This window comes from Pholcus phalangioides, unplaced genomic scaffold, assembly GCF_987345545.1.
Source record: "Pholcus phalangioides strain wild (caught in Gottingen) unplaced genomic scaffold, Ppha-v1.0 ptg000015l_1, whole genome shotgun sequence".
Taxonomy (NCBI): domain Eukaryota; kingdom Metazoa; phylum Arthropoda; class Arachnida; order Araneae; family Pholcidae; genus Pholcus; species Pholcus phalangioides.
This window is the reverse complement of record NW_028301608.1, coordinates 18,462,064-18,478,543: the sequence shown is the minus strand read 5'-3', so window position 1 is coordinate 18,478,543 and position 16,480 is coordinate 18,462,064. Positions and strand designations below refer to the sequence as shown.

Below are 16,480 nucleotides of genomic sequence, written 5' to 3'. Positions count from 1 at the left end.
GTTTAATAATTGAACAATTATATCGTTGTAGACCCGTTGTTCTCTGTGGCGAGACTTTCTAACAGGTAGATCGGCCCGCACTCGAATGAACCGCGGCACATTTCCACAACACTTAATCCTTTATAAGGCGAAATTATTGAACCGTGTAAAAAAATGATTATTCCTTAAATGATTGGAATCTTTATTACTTGTTTTTTGAGTTTTTTGGAGGATTTTTATTCCAGGTAATAATAGACTTGTACGTATATACACCACATGTTCCAGTGAACATTTGAAGTAGCATAAATTGCAAGAAGCTCCATCTTCGACGATGACACAACGTACATACGAGTGACCGATAAAGGTTTTAAGTGACCTTCATAGATCACTTAAACGACTTTCGACGCTGTACCGGATCACTTAATTAAGTGGCCCCGTGATGCGTTTTCAAACCAATGAAGCGGCTTACACTCTCCTAAGGGATGATTGCCACTGTGCTTGCTCCATCTCATCCTGAAATGAACCGCCATATGCTCTTGTTTGCCAGCTATTTGCCAATTTCTTCATATCTCCATCAAATACAATGTGTTGTCGGCTGTAACCCCCTTTTTATGCACACACACACACAGCACTAATCGACGATACTCTTTACTGGCATGTCTCTCAACGAAACAATTTCGACATTTAATGGCGGGAAATCGACGAACAATAAACGGATGATTCATTTCAGTCCCGATGAACGTGTTTACGACCACATAAAATATGTATTTCTCGAACCTATATAAACAAGAATAAAAATCAATCCCAGTTCGAGGAGCTCTTCCAATGTATACGTCAGTCTCTCCTTAACACGTTATTGTTATTATTATTACTACTGCTCCTCTGTTTTTCCGCAAATAACTTTTTTTCCTCCATTTTTCTCCTCCATCCGGGACAACAAAAGATTTCAGTGTGGGGGTGGGGGGGGGGGAGCAACGAGAGAATTTTTCAATAAACTTGGAAGTTATCTCTGGTATTTTCTAATAAAAACCCACATTTTAGACCATGTTCCGAGGCGGAGACGACCCATGCATGCGGTGATTTCAACACAAACCATCTAAAAATAAAGAAGAGAAATAGACTTTTATGGGGTTAGTGAGAGGAGCGAAAACAGAAAACTTTATTTCGTCGGTGAGTTGGTTACAGCCTTTTAAGGCGATAAATCTAAGTTACAGCGACTGGTGCACAGCAGAGAACATTAGCAGTGCTTTATTTTAACGTCTGGATTTAACTGTGTGGACTTTACGATCTGCTTTTCTACAGTCGGAGAAGGGAGGCTGGTGGTGTTGGAATGCATTATTCCGGATTTCGCCTCGAAAAGAGAATGGAAAGGGCTACAGTTATCGCTTCTTCCAATCAGATTTTTATTTGGGATGAGTTCTGTGTGGCATGAATACGCGATGACGAGTGGATTTTAACTACATAATATTACCGTGAAAAACACGAGTTTATAACGAAGGAAATAACCCATAAAATGTCATTTTTCTTTTGCATTCTTCATAAATATAAATGAAATTTGAATTTTTAGATCTTGTCATTTATATATAAACCAATGCAATTATTAAAACCACCTTGTAATATAAACCACCTTATAACATTAACGATATACAGCAGGGGTGCACATTCTCCGACCAGTGGAAGAGTTCTGGTGTAAAAGAATCAATAAACAAAACACGATAAATACTTGGCTGACCATATTTTTCTCATAAAGATACGGGAAATCGGGATCCTTACAGAGTATCAGCAATTATTACTAAACTATTTGTCAAATACAAATAATGTTGCTAATTACAACCAAATTTTCAAGGGAAAGTAAAATAGCCAATTACAGACAAAAAAAAATTGTCTTAAGCAAGTAAAGTTGTCAAAGGCAAGTGAAGTTGCCATTTACCACTAAAATTGCAGAAAAATGTCAATGGCGTGAAATATAGAACTACTGCAAGTCACAATGTGTAAAAATGTAATGCACAAAAAAAAGGAAGAAAAAGTACATACATTTTGACACTTTTTTTTTTTGTGAGATGAATGTAATTATATTACTTTAATTAATCATGATGAGTTATAATTATCGTAACATAACTTATAAGTCATAAAATTAATCTGAATTCTTGATTTCAGAGAAACATAAAAATTTAAGTGTAAGCCTCGTTGGGAACAAGCGGAAAAAACAGGAGATTTTATGAAAAAGTCAGGAGTGCAAAAATTACTTGAGAATCGCACACACACTCCCACATTAACATTCCAAAAAATCTCTATTCCAGAATTTTCTAACGTATAGTACAAAATGTAGAGAACATATAAAGAAACCGTGTACAGAACAGTATATAGTGAACATGTAGGAAAGCTAAAGTTACTGGAGTTTCCCGTAAAATGGAGGTCATACGTCACCTCTACACAATATAAAATATGTATACGAGAGTTACATATACAGAATAAAAGTTTCTGGCCCACGGATCAAAAAGGTCGTGCACCCGTGATATACAGGGTCCATAGCTAAGTCCCCTTTGCCGCCAATTACTGGCGAACCATTGATCTTAGAGACATACTTGATATTAGAGAAAAGTATCCAAACAACGTATTGACCTCGGATACATCATTCATATTGAGGTTGTTCAATTATTGAAATTTAAAAAATATATATACGGACACCCTGTTTTATAAAACCTAATTATATACAGAAAGTTGCCGCCCTGTCTCTTCTGATGATAACAAAAAACTTCCCCGTCTGCAAATGAAATATTCAATGATATATTTGAATTCACATATCGAAGCAAATGTGGAAAGAATCGGTATTTTTTTTTTCAAATACAAATACAACGCCACAACAGGCAAAATGCCCCACGAAGTGGCTGAGAAAAAGCTGCCCATAACAAATATGGATATATAATATATAATAATATATAATTATATATAATTCCATATATAGCAAATATATAATTTCGTAGTTTATGGAGTTTTGTTTCCTACATTTTTTTCCAATTTTTCAATTCAAATGTTTCAGGGAATCATGCACTTGGAAACACGGAATATTCTATTTTTGTTGGGCTCAAGGGAGACAGGGCAACAACTTTCGAACTAGGTTTTTCAGGACAGGGCGTCCATATACAAAGTCAATTGTTTTATTTCAATCATAATAAAGCCCCTTGCAATATGAATGGTGTATCTAAGGTCAACACATTATTTGGATACCTTTTCCTAATTAGAAGTAGGTCTCTAGGCTAAACGGTTTGCCAGTATATATAACAGATATTGCGCCCTGTATAAGTCAAGTAATAACGGATTTATATTTCTTGATAATAATGTATAGTTTACCGTTGATTAGTTTTGTGTTAGATATACGCAGTATATAAATCAGGGATGGCAAGGTTTTATCCAAGCCACCCCAGACTTTAAGTCGATTGGTATGGGTTTCGGTGCGTCGATATGTGTGTAGTACGAGCAGGTTCATATTTCGTGTTTCTCAACGCCCCTGTGCATCCCAAGTACTACTTCGAGCAATCGAATTCAACTTCAAATACATTAAACGATGGATAACCGGAATTTATACGCCCTGAAATTTTACCAGCGTTTGTAGCTGTGCATTCGTGAATACAAGAGTGTTTTAATAAAATACAGTCAGCCCTGGTAAATCGGATAACGGATAAACGAATATATACCTCTCGCGTAAACAAATAAAAAATCCTCCGTCACTTGAAATTTCTCTCGTAGAGACAATGTTAAAGTTCCCTTATATGAAATAGTACTCTTCTCCGCTTAATCGAATGCTTCACATGCCAACTATTAATACACATCAACCACTATACACATAATGTTTTTATTGAATAAGCATTCGAAATTAACTCAAAATACATTTTTAGATTAAGATTAAAAAACAAAATAATATTTCAGAGTAGTTAGTGGGCTCTCTTTCATCAAGTGTTCAAATTGTCTTCAAAACGTTCACTTATTTTTGTTCTCTAGTCAATAGAGAGCGCTAACTTTCTGAATGAGAAATAAAAATCTTGGGTATTGTCACATCATTTGCAATCTATCTTTTATATATATAAAATTGATTTTCTGTGTGTGTGTCTGTGTGTGTGTGTGTGTGTATGTTCTCTATACCAATCTACAATTTTAGATCGATCGTCACCAAATTTTGCATATATACCAAATGGGACCCGACTTAAACGATAGGCTACTTTAAAATTTCGTCAGACCAGGGCAAATGCCCCAAATGGGCAAAAAACTGTCCGGCAACAATGGTTTTTGGGCCTCAACAATCACTTTCCGAACGTTTACTTTGGTTACCGTGGTTCCCTAGCAATGCGTTTCAGACGTGTATATGCCTTTAGAACGGTTTGTCACTTCTTTAATCCTGTTACCATATGTATAATAGTTCATGCCTTTATAATGGTTTGCCACATTTTCAATCCTCCCAGTAATGAGACTTTTCGAATAGACGTCATAATCATCATCAGCATCGCTTTGAAAGTCAGGAAAAAGGTGATCCTCATAGAAATCAGTGCTAAAATTGTCGATTTTGCTGTAGAAATGCGGAAATTAGTGGGATTTTCCGCCCCATCAATAATTTTAAAAATTGTATTGAATTCTCGATTTTTGAAATATTCAGTTCGCTTAGAGATATACGAAGCCCAGGAGATTAAATATGGAGTAATTAGCCAAACCTATACTTTTGAGTTGGATATTCGAGCAATATCATTGATTTCATTTATATCTTCTCAAGTATGAAAATTAATGTCTCCATATTGTCTCTTTTGATATTTATTTGCATAAATTCATGTGGGTTAGGATATTTTAAAATTAGTTATGAGCCCGTGAAAAGTGCATCGAAAAAATTCCACAGCTTTAACTAAGGATTTTTGGAAGCTGGAACAGACAGATGGATAACTTGAAGTTCAGGGGGGGGGGATCGAAATACCTAGCGCCCCTTAAAAAAAGAAAAATATATATTCATTTCTACGTTTCTGTGTAAATCTAGATTTGTTTATTTCATGAATCGCGCAGGTCGCCATGTTGGTTAACTTGGACACGGTTTGTATGTCCCTCAAGAAAAAGAGAGGGATATATCACGTGATCCAAAAAAGCCTCATTGAAGAAAACCCGGGCAGCGCCGGGTATTATAGCTAGTTAGATATAATTTTCATTTCATATTGGACATCTGATTCATTCGGGAAGCTTTATTAATATTGATCTTTCAAGAGATTTCAATATAGAAACTATACTGATGTTGTAAAGTGGCAATTATCGAATTGTTCCTCGCAGAATCTGATATCGTGTACTAGAACCGCGCGTTGCTAATTTGATTAATCGCGACCAAATTCATTAACATTTTTTAAAATTTGGACACGAAAATTTCTATAATCTTTTCAGCCCAGAAATAGCGTATTAAGACGGAACTGGTATTGACTCCCCTCTAAATTTTTAACAAATATGCGTAGATGTGGATTTTTTTTCAAAAGTGATCACTTTTGGCTCTTTCAACACATTAAATTTTTATTTTTTTTTAGTTTAGAGCGTACAATACGGATATCGAGGGGAAAAATATCTTATGATCAAATTAATTATTTGCATTTAATTAATTCAGTACACATCAGGAAACAGCAGAGTATTTCCGAGGAGATTCATCAATTATTATTGCTTATCGGCAAGTTTTTTTTTTTCGTTGTAGCATATTCTGACACATGTTGGTGACTCTGGCCGGCTACTATTCTTTAATCCAACGATGCTTCCTCTAATATGATTACACGCTTCCTCTCGTGTGCGTTCGCTACAAAAATCGATACACTAAGTAGTGGGCGTTTTCTTCGAAGATTCCACCTTGATTAGCGGCAAATTGATGAAGCAATTCATCATCCAATTACGAATATTTCCAGCAATATTTTCCTACAGAAGAACGAAAGCTTCACGAACTAATCTAAGGACATATCATGAGTTATACATAGAAATATGGAAAAAACCAGAAATTTACTTGGGTAAATTGGAATAAATATATATCTAAAATCAGCTTTTGATAATTTTGCGTATATTTAACATTAATGCAGTTATAATTAGAAACTATCTTCAGAAAGAAGCTCCTCTTTTTTTTCCGATAGTAAATTCAGGCTGATTTATTTATAGACTAGCTGATACCCGGCGACGTTGCCCGCCCCGTAAAAAATTTATATATGTATAGCTTATTAATTGCTTCTTAATCAAAAAAATTTCTGCATCAAGTAAGAGAAAATTACTTTTATATTTAAATATTTTAATTAAAATCTTCAGGCAATCGCTTGTGGATACACAATATTTTTTCTTTTCCATCTGGTGTGTAGATGTACAAATTTTTGCTATTACCAACACGCGAACAGGTGACGAAAAGGTGTCCGCGTGAAAACCAGGGCTCAAGTAGCTTGATACCTGCCACTGCTAAGGACTGGCCTTGCGCTTTGCTGATTGTCATGGCAAAAGCTAAACGAATCGGGAACTGTAATCGCATGAAAGTGAATGACATTTCTTCGGTGATAATTGGGATACGTGGAATGAAGACTTCTTTTTCTTTGTAACATCCAGTTAGAATCGTTGCTTCAATGATGCAATTGCGCAATTTCTTCACGCAGAGTCTGTTGCCATTGCAGAGTCTCGGTGTCTCCAAATTTCTTAAAAGCATTACAGGTGCTCCGACATTGAGGATCTAATTGTGTGGTGGCACACCCGGAATATCCAAAGGAGTTCAGAAATTCTGCAGGATACAGAACTGTCTGCGCTGTGTCTGTGACAGTGTCAACCGATTTGTAAGACGTGGAGTCTCCCGGAATAATTTTTAGGATTTTTCCGTTGATCTTGTTCACACTTATTTTTCGGTGCCAGAATCGCACTCTCACAAAGCCACTCATGGTTTCGGTGATTTTGTTGAATGTTTGGGAAGACTTTGTCTGCAAGTTCTTGAACTGAGTTTATATCTTATATATAAATGTGAAAGTATGTATGTATGTATGTATGTATGTATGCTCTTTATACAAATCTACAGTTTTAGACCGATCGTCGCCAGATTTTGCATATATACCAAACAGGACCGGGATTGAGCCGTAGGCTACTTTAAAAGTTCGTCAGAGCTGGGCAAATGCCCGAAATGGGCGAAAAACTGTCGGGCAACAATGGTTTTGGGGGCCTCAACAATCACTTTCGGAACGTTTACTTTGGTTACCGCGGGTTCCCAACAATGCGTTTCAGACGTGAATATATGCCTTTACAATGGTTTGTCACACCTTCAATTCTGTTATTATAACAGTTTATTCATTTATAACGGTTTGTCACTCTTTTCCAATCCTCCCAGTAATTGAAGAAAACCCGGGTATTTCTGCTAGCCTATATACAGGGTGTCCTGTAAGTGATAATCCGCCCATCGCATAGGTATAGTTTCAATTTAAAAAATGCTTAAAAGGCGGTTGAATAATATTCGCTGCACAAGCATTTCACCGAAGAGATGCCATTCACTTTCAAGCGATTACAGTTCCCGATTCGTTTAGCTTTTGCCATGACAATCAACAGAGCGCAAGGCCAGTTGTTAGTAGTGGCAGGTATCAACCTACTTGAGCCCTGTTTTTCACACGGACACCTTTTCGTCACCTGTTCGCGTGTTGGTAATAGCAAAAATTTGTACATCTATACACCAGATGGAAAAAGAAAAAATATTGTGTATTCATAAGCGATTGCCTGAAGATTTTAATTAAAATATTTAAAAATAAAAGTAATTTTTTCTTACTTGATGCAGAAATTTTTTTGATTAAGAAATACGTATATAAATAATATATAAGCTATACGTATATAAATTTTTTACGGGGCGGGCATCGTCGCCGGGTTTCAGCTATGTTTCTCAACCACCGCCCATTGTATAGGTATAGTTTCAATTTAAGAAATACTGAAAATGCGTTCGAATAATATTCGCCGCAAGCTGGACACATGACGTCACCAACAACAGAGAACAACAACTACGACGACAAAACTGAGAATAAAAATACTGAAGTGAAGGAAACAACTCTGACCATCACAGACGCTCGCTCATTCTGATCACAATATTCTTCCACTGTGTAAGATGCCTCCTAAAAAGCGAGCAGCAATCGGAAAAATTTCGACTGAAGCGAAACGGTCGCGATTGGCAAGGAAAAATGAGTCTTCAGAGCGGACTAAACAAAGACAATATGCTAATCGAACTAGGTCCTCCACTTCCAGGACAAATGAGACTCCAGAACAAACTGAAGAACGCCTCTCTGCTAATCGAACTAGGGCCTCCACTTCCAGGACAAGTGAGACTAAAGAACAAACTGAAGAACGCCTATCCGCTAATCGATCTAGGGCTTCCACTTCCAGGACAAGTGAAACTAAAGAACAAACTGAAGAACGCCTATCCGCTAATCGAACTAGGGCCTCCACTTCCAGAACAAATGAGACTCCAGAACAAACTGAAGAACGCCTCTCTGCTAATCGAACTAGGGCCTCCACTTCCAGAACAAATGAGACTCCAGAACAAACTGAAGAACGCCTCTCTGCTAATCGAACTAGGGCCTCCATTTCCAGGACAAGTGAGACTCCAGAACACACTGAAAACCGTCTATCTGCTAATCGAACTAGAGCCTCCATTTCCAGGACAAGTGAGACTCCAGAACACACTGAAAAGCGTCTATCTGCTAATCGAAATAGGGCCTTCACTTATACAGAGCATGCTTTTCAAGATCTGAAAAAAGCTGCATTTGCATACAATGCTGAACTTGATTATCACGAACATCCAGCAGTCTTGATTGGCCAAATGGAGAAGGTCTGTGTCCATTGCCAAGCTTATAAATGGGATGGTGAGGCGCCTGGGATGTGCTGCTCAAATGGAAAAGTCAAGCTGCCATTAATCAATCAACCACCTGAACCACTTCGCACTTTGATGGCTGGAACCACACCAGATTCCAAGCACTTTCTGCAAAACATCAGAAAGTACAACTCCTGCTTCCAAATGACCTCTTTCGGAGCAACAAAAGAAATTGGCGAGCCTGGATTCATGCCTACATTCAAAGTACAGGGACAAATTTACCATCTTTCAGGGTCACTGCTCCCAGGAACGAATGAAGAGCCGAAATTTTTGCAGATTTTCTTCATGGGAGACCAACATGCAGAAGCTCGACAACGATGCTCCAATATTCCAACCACCAAACAGCATATCGTCCGGGCGCTACAACAATTCCTCCACGAACACAATTCCTACGTGAATTTGTTCAAGACTGCTCTGGAGCGTATGCCAAGAGATGATTACCAAATAATTATCAGAGCAGATAAGACTCCAGTAGGCGCCCATCCACGGACATTCAATGCACCAACAATTGATGAGGTGGCGATTGTTATTGTGGGGAATGAATTTGAAAGCCGCGATATTGTTCTACAGAAAAGAAATAACAGGCTACAGAGAGTAACGGAGACTCATAGATCGTACGATGCTCTCCAATACCCGATCATCTTTTGGCAAGGCAATGACGGTTATAACTTTGGAATTACTCAGATCAATCCAACTACAGGCGACACGCTACCGGGAAAGAAGGTATCTGCCATGGACTTTTATGCATTCAGATTGATGAGAAGGGTAGGAGATGAAAATCATTTATTAAAATCCCGGCAGCTCCTCCATCAGTTTGTAGTAGATATGTACGCCAAAATCGAAAGTGAACGGCTACTCTACATCCGAACAAACCAAGAGAAACTGAGAGTAGATGACTACATTCATCTTAGAGATGCTATGGCCAATGACGCGAATCCAAATGAATTGGGGAGAATGGTGATTTTGCCAGCAACCTTTACTGGCGGTCCAAGACACATGCATGAGTACACCCAGGATGCAATGACTTACGTCAGGAGTTATGGTCGCCCTGACCTGTTCATCACCTTCACATGCAATCCACTTTGGTCTGAAATACAAGAGGCTCTTCTGCCTGCTCAGAAAGCTACAGATCGACATGACCTGATTGCCAGAGTGTTCAAGAGAAAATTAACAAAACTGATGAACGTCGTGAAGAAGTGCCATATTTTCGGAGAAACGAGATGCTGGATGTATTCAATCGAATGGCAAAAAAGAGGTCTCCCACATGCCCACATCCTCATCTGGCTGCGAGAAAAAATTCGGCCAACTGATATCGACAACGTCATCTCTGCCGAATTGCCTAATCCAGATCAAGATCCATTGTTGTTTCAGATCATCACCAAAAATATGATTCACGGACCCTGTGGAGCGCTAAACACGAACGCTCCTTGCATGATGAATGGTCAATGCTCCAAGAAATATCCACGCACAATGCTACAAGAAACACAGACTGGCCAAGATGGCTATCCTCTGTACAGGAGACGAAAGCCCGAAGATGGCGGATTCACCACAACATTGAAAATACGCCATGTAGACGTTAACGTTGACAATAGGTGGGTAGTTCCATATTCCCCAATATTGTCAAAAATGTTCCAGGCGCACATTAATGTAGAGTCTTGCCAGTCTGTAAAAGCCATCAAGTATATTTGCAAGTATGTTAACAAAGGAAGTGACCAAGCAATTTTTGGATTGGGCCAACAAACGAACGATGAGATTTCAACATTTCAATTGGGAAGATACATTTGCAGCAACGAAGCAATTTGGCGAATCCTCAGCTTCCAAATTCACGAACGCTACCCATCGGTTCAACATCTGAGTGTTCACCTTGAAAATGGCCAGAGGGTGTATTACAATCCAGAAAACCTCCAAGCAAACAACTTGCAACAGCCACCAAAGACAACACTGACCGAATTCTTTGAATTATGTAAGACCGACGTATTTGCCAGAACACTTTTCTACTGTGATCTTCCCCGGTTCTACACATGGAATACATCAAGCAAAAAATGGCAGCGACGCAAACAAGGAACTGATGTTGCAGGACATCCTGGGGTTAAATCATCAGAAACACTTGGCCGCATTTATATTGTTCATCCGTCAAGTGGCGAATGCTTCTTTCTGCGTATGTTGCTTCACATCATCAAAGGACCAACAACATTCGATGATTTGAAAACATTTAATGGTCAAGTTTGTGCAACCATGCAAGAAGCATGCCAAAAGCGAGGATTGCTGGAAAACGATGACCACTGGGATTTGGCAATGACTGAAGCTAAAATCACTCAATCTGCCATTCGTCTAAGACATCTTTTTGGCATTCTTTTATCTACCCAATCTGTGTCAAATCCACTTCAATTGTGGGAAAAATACAAAGATGATCTCAGTGAAGACATTCTTATGAGAATCAGACGGGAAAATCCAAATTTAGAAATTGAATTTTCACCAGACATGTACAATCAAGCTCTCATCCATTTAGAAGACCTTTGTTTGTCAATGGCTGGAAAAGACCTCAGACAGTGCTCTTTGCTTCTTTCACCGCAACGAACTAACACCAACAATCTCACTCATGAAATTATGCGGGAGAGAAATTACGATGTTAATGAATTACAGTCATATATTGCAGCGAAAGAACCACTTTTAACTTTCGACCAAAGACAAGCCTACAATCAAATTCAGCAAACGATTAACGATGGAAATGGCGGCATCTATTTCCTCGATGCTCCCGGTGGCACTGGCAAAACGTTCCTTATCAATTTACTTTTGGCAAAGGTGAGACAACAAAAGAAAATTGCAGTAGCAGTGGCCTCTTCCGGCATAGCCGCAACACTACTAAATGGAGGTCGGACGGCACATACCGCCTTCAAATTACCACTGGACTTGAACCATAACGAATCTCCAGTTTGCAACATTTCCAAGGGAACAGGCCCAGCAAAAATGTTGCAAGAGTGCAGCCTCATAGTTTGGGATGAGTGTACAATGTCTCACAAACGGGCCCTGCAATCTGTCAACATGTCACTTAAAGATCTGCGAGGAAATCAGCGGCTCATGGGAAAAGTGGTTGTTTTGTTGGCTGGAGATTTTCGTCAGACTCTGCCTGTAGTTCCGCGTTCAACGCCAGCTGATGAATTTAATGCTTGCCTCAAATCATCAACACTCTGGCACGAAGTTAAAAAATTATCATTATCCACCAACATGCGAGTTCAACTGCAAAATGACTCAGCACTGCAATCATTTTCACATCAGTTGATCAAACTTGGCAATGGAAGAATTCCCGTAGACCCAAGCACCGGACTGATTACGTTCCCAAATGGATTTTGCCAGTTGTTAAATTCAGTTCAAGAACTTGCAGACAAAGTTTTCCCAAATATTGAACAAAATCACCGAAACCATGAGTGGCTTTGTGAGAGAGCGATTCTGGCACCGAAAAATGACAGTGTGAACAAAATCAACGAAAAAATCCTAAAAATTATTCCAGGAGACTCCAAATCTTATAAATCGGTTGACACTGTCACAGACACAACGCAGACAGTTCTGTATCCTGCAGAATTTCTGAACTCTTTCCGGGTGTGCCACCACACAACTTGACCCTCAAAGTCGGAGCACCTATAATGCTTTTAAGAAATTTGGAGACACCGAGACTCTGCAATGGTACCAGACTCTGCGTGAAGAAATTGCTCAATTACATCATCGAAGCAACAATTTTAACTGGATGTGCCAAAGGAGAAGACGTCTTCATTCCACGTATCCCAATTGTCACTGAAGAAATTCCATTCACTTTCAAGCGATTGCAGTTCCCGGTTCGTTTAGCTTTTGCCATGACAATCAACAAAGCGCAAGGCCAGTCGTTAGCAGTGGCAGGTATCAACCTACTTGAGCCCTGTTTTTCACACGGACAGCTTTACGTCGCCTGTTCGCGTGTTGGTAATCCCAAAAATTTGTACATCTTCACACCAGATGGACAAACAAAAAATATTGTGTATCCACAAGCGATTGCTTGAAGTCTTTAATTAAAATATTTAAAAATAAAAGTAATTTTTTCTTACTTGATGCAGAATTTTTTTGATTAAAAGAAATAATTAATAAGCTATACATATATATAAATTTTTTACGGGGCGGGCAACGTCGCCGGGTATCAGCTAGTATATAATAACTGGCAAAATCCATTTGGGAACGTTATCAGTCCAGTGCTTGGGTCTACGGGAATTCTTCCATTGCCAAGTTTGATCAACTGATGGGAAAATGATAGCAGTGCTGAGTGATTTTGCAGTTGAACTCGCATGTTGGTGGATAATGATAATTTTTTAGCTTCGTGCCAGAGTGTTGATGTCCTAACAAACTCGAGGCGACCACCGATAGACAGAACCTTCCTTCCAACCCATCTCACTAATGGCAGTAAATTGCAATGTAGCGATATGGCCAGAGTTGGTGTTTAATGAAGTAGAGTGCTGATGATTTGACGCAAGCATTGAGTTCATCAGCTGGCGTAGAACATTTTTATTCCCTGTTTTATCGTCGTAGTTGTTGTTCTCTGTTGTTAGTGACGTCATATGTCCAGCTTCTGCAGCGAATATTATTCAAACTCCTTTTAAGCACTTTTTAAATTGAAACTATACCTCAACGATGGGTGGTTGATGAGATAAAGGCCACATTAGCACTTACAGGACACCCTGTATACATGGAAGCAAAAATATCTGGCGCTTCCAGGGTTTTCTTCAATTACTGGGAGTATTGGAAAAGAGCCAAACCATTATAAAGGAATAAACTGTAATGATGGCAGCGTTAAAGATGTGACAAACCATTGTAAAGACATATACACGTCTGAAACGCATTGTTGGGAACCACGGTAACCAAAGTAAACGTTCCGAAAGTAATTGTTGAGGCCCCAAAACCATTGTTGCCCGGCAGTTTTTCGCCCATTTCGGGCATTTGCCCAGCTCTGACGAACTTTTAAAGTAGCCTACGGTTCAATCCCGGACCTGTTTGGTATATATGCAAAATCTGGCGACGATCGGTCTAAAACTGTTGATTTGTATAAAGAGCATACATACATACATACATACATACTTTCACATTTATATATAAGATAGCTACCTAAAAACGCTACCTGAAATAGACTAATGCGTTTTTTCGCTTCCTTTTAATTAAGGTATCTCTCCTCGACTACCTTTCTTAGCATTTTTCTATAAAATAGTACTAGAGTGAAGTGCGCCATCTATGCCGACTAGAACGTGCTACATCACATTCAACTCATTATCGTATTTCTCTATATTTATATTTCGGGAAAATTCAATAAATTCATCTGTGTTGCCGACAGTCAACAAAAGCATTCTCCACAGTCACCTATTTGTCATCGACTTTAATACGAGTTTCTGATTTCTAATCGGCACTGGCGCATCAACAAGTTGTTTTCCGAAACGCTTGACCACCTTTACAAAACTGAAATAGTTTTGTCCGACGAGAGAAAATCCGCGTTTTTTGTCACGCCAGCAATCAATTGCCAACGCTGGCCAATCCTGTTCCGAACTCAAAATTGTGTTCGGGTGCCGATGCTTCTGATACCTCATTGAGTCCAGTCCTTCAACAGCAAATAAGAAGCGTTAGGGAGTGCGCTATCCATACGGGCTATGACGCACCACATGGGAAGGAAGCTTTCATAACTTTTCTCCGATTTTTGAATGCAAAAATCCTAACGGATATTGCACTTAGAAACACAATTCTTTCTGTCAGCACCAGAAAATACAGAGAAAAACCTTTCTAATTGGAAGTTAGGAAACAAGGGGAACGTATAAAAATTCAGATTTGTTTTATTTTGTTATACACTGTATTTTCACTCTCAAAACTGATATGGAACCATTTTTGAACGCCCTTTTGAGCATTCTTTAAATGGGACTCGCGTACCTCAACTGTTGATGAGAAAAAGGCCGCATTAGCACTTGCAGAATACTCTATATAAATACCCTTCCATCTCATAGTTTTTTCGAGTTCTTGAAACACGTTCTTCTCTCGTCTAGAAACTATTTCCAACATAAATAATGAAAATAAATAATAGAGCATTATATGGAACGTGTTCAAACAAATACACACAATTTTATTTATAGCAATGCCGCTTTCACATTTAATACACACTGCGTTCCGATAATATTGAAGGTGTATTATATTGAAGGAATCTTGTTTACTCAGGCGTATTCGGGAAGAAACTCACGTCAGATTTAGTTCAAAGAGAGCCACAAAAATGGTTGAGAGAATAAGCTCAATATTTTAACACTTGAGACACCGATACGTATAAATTTCCAGAGACTACGAGTAAATCAACTCCTTGTTTGCACTTGTTTTAAGTTCAGTGGAGTACATTATTTACAGGATTAAAGCTTTATACTTACTCCGGTTGTGATATCGTTCCCTTCACAAAAAGCGTTGTAAGCTTTTTCAGCCGTTAAGAGCGTTGCAACCCGCTATTTGTTATCTCCATGCTCTTGAATCTGAATTCCTATTTATTAACCTGTGTTTCAACTCACCTATTTATAACGATCAACTTCTATTCAAGGGACTCTTAACATATAGATCGCGACCTAAACTTGGGTCACAGATGGGTCATACAAATGCACTTATAGGTAGTGATTCTTGAGCTATAGGTCAAAACCCAAACTGCATTCACAGCATGTTTGTCGAGAAGGTTCACGCAAATCCAATTTTAGCCAGAAAAGTTTAAGCTACGAGTCACGACCCAAACTTGAGGCAGGGGTTCTTGATCTGTGGGTAACGAACCGAACTTGATTCGGGGGGGGGGGGGTCCCGAGCTGGGTAGTGCAAAAAGAATTAAAACCATTGATTCTTGAGCTATGTGTCACGACACAAATTTAATTTACGTATTTTCCGAAAAGGGTCACACAATTCCACTTAAAGGCATGGATTCCTGAGCTATGGGTCACCACTCAAACTTGATTGGCAGGGGTTTCAGAGATGAACCGTAGAAATCCCCTTACATCCCAGCCAGGGATTCTTGAGCTATGACATATGATGTAACTGAAATGATCATGATGCTATCCTCAGAATCGTAGGGTGTTCATCCGAGTCATCGGCGAATATCTTCTGAGTACGAAATCGAGTATCAATGTCCTCAATGGTAAAAGTACCCACAAGGGTAGGACTGGCAGTGCTCTAGCACAGGGGTAGATCGAGACAAATCTCATTATTATTTTTCACTAAAGAATCACTACAGAGGAGGCTCCACAAAGCATCTAAGTCTAAGGGCGCCTGGATCCCGGATGGGTGGGAGGAAGGGCATGAGGAGCACTGAGAGGAACACTGGAAAAAAAGTATTCCTGCATGAAATGTGGCCCTCTAACTTTGATTTCTTTTAGATGGAAGCACATTATCTTTTATTTCATCTGCTCAGACCTGTAGTTCCTCAGTGCACAGAATTTTGATATCTGTGCAGAAGGACAAAATACACTCGTGTGTAAAATTAAGAAAATTTGAACATTGAGGCATCATTATGTTGGACGGCCACACACCCCTCCATGTGTTTGGCAGAGGGTCCGTAACTAACTGCTAGGAGGTATAGAGAGGAGATCTTGGAGCCCTATGTTTGACTTT

At 39.0% G+C, this 16,480-nt stretch overlaps 1 protein-coding gene across 1 annotated transcript; it reads left to right on the top strand.

Annotated features, from left to right (window-relative positions):
* The first annotated feature begins 8,800 nt into the window (after positions 1–8,800).
* On the top strand, positions 8,801–16,057 carry LOC149075605 (uncharacterized). The gene is made up of 2 exons (XM_089245456.1): positions 8,801–11,980; positions 15,935–16,057. Exons 1-2 carry the CDS (start codon positions 8,801–8,803, stop codon positions 16,055–16,057), a joined length of 3,303 nt encoding a protein of 1,100 aa, XP_089101582.1.
* The last annotated feature ends 423 nt before the right edge of the window (positions 16,058–16,480 follow it).

Bases quoted from the DNA above. Each gene is read 5' to 3' on its own strand.
- LOC149075605 (XM_089245456.1), top strand. From the start codon at position 8,801: ATGGAGAAGGTCTGTGTCCATTGCCAAGCTTATAAATGGGATGGTGAG. The intron at 11,981-15,934 runs GTAGTTCCGCGT...TGCTATCCTCAG, and splicing joins ATTTTCGTCAGACTCTGCCT to AATCGTAGGGTGTTCATCCG.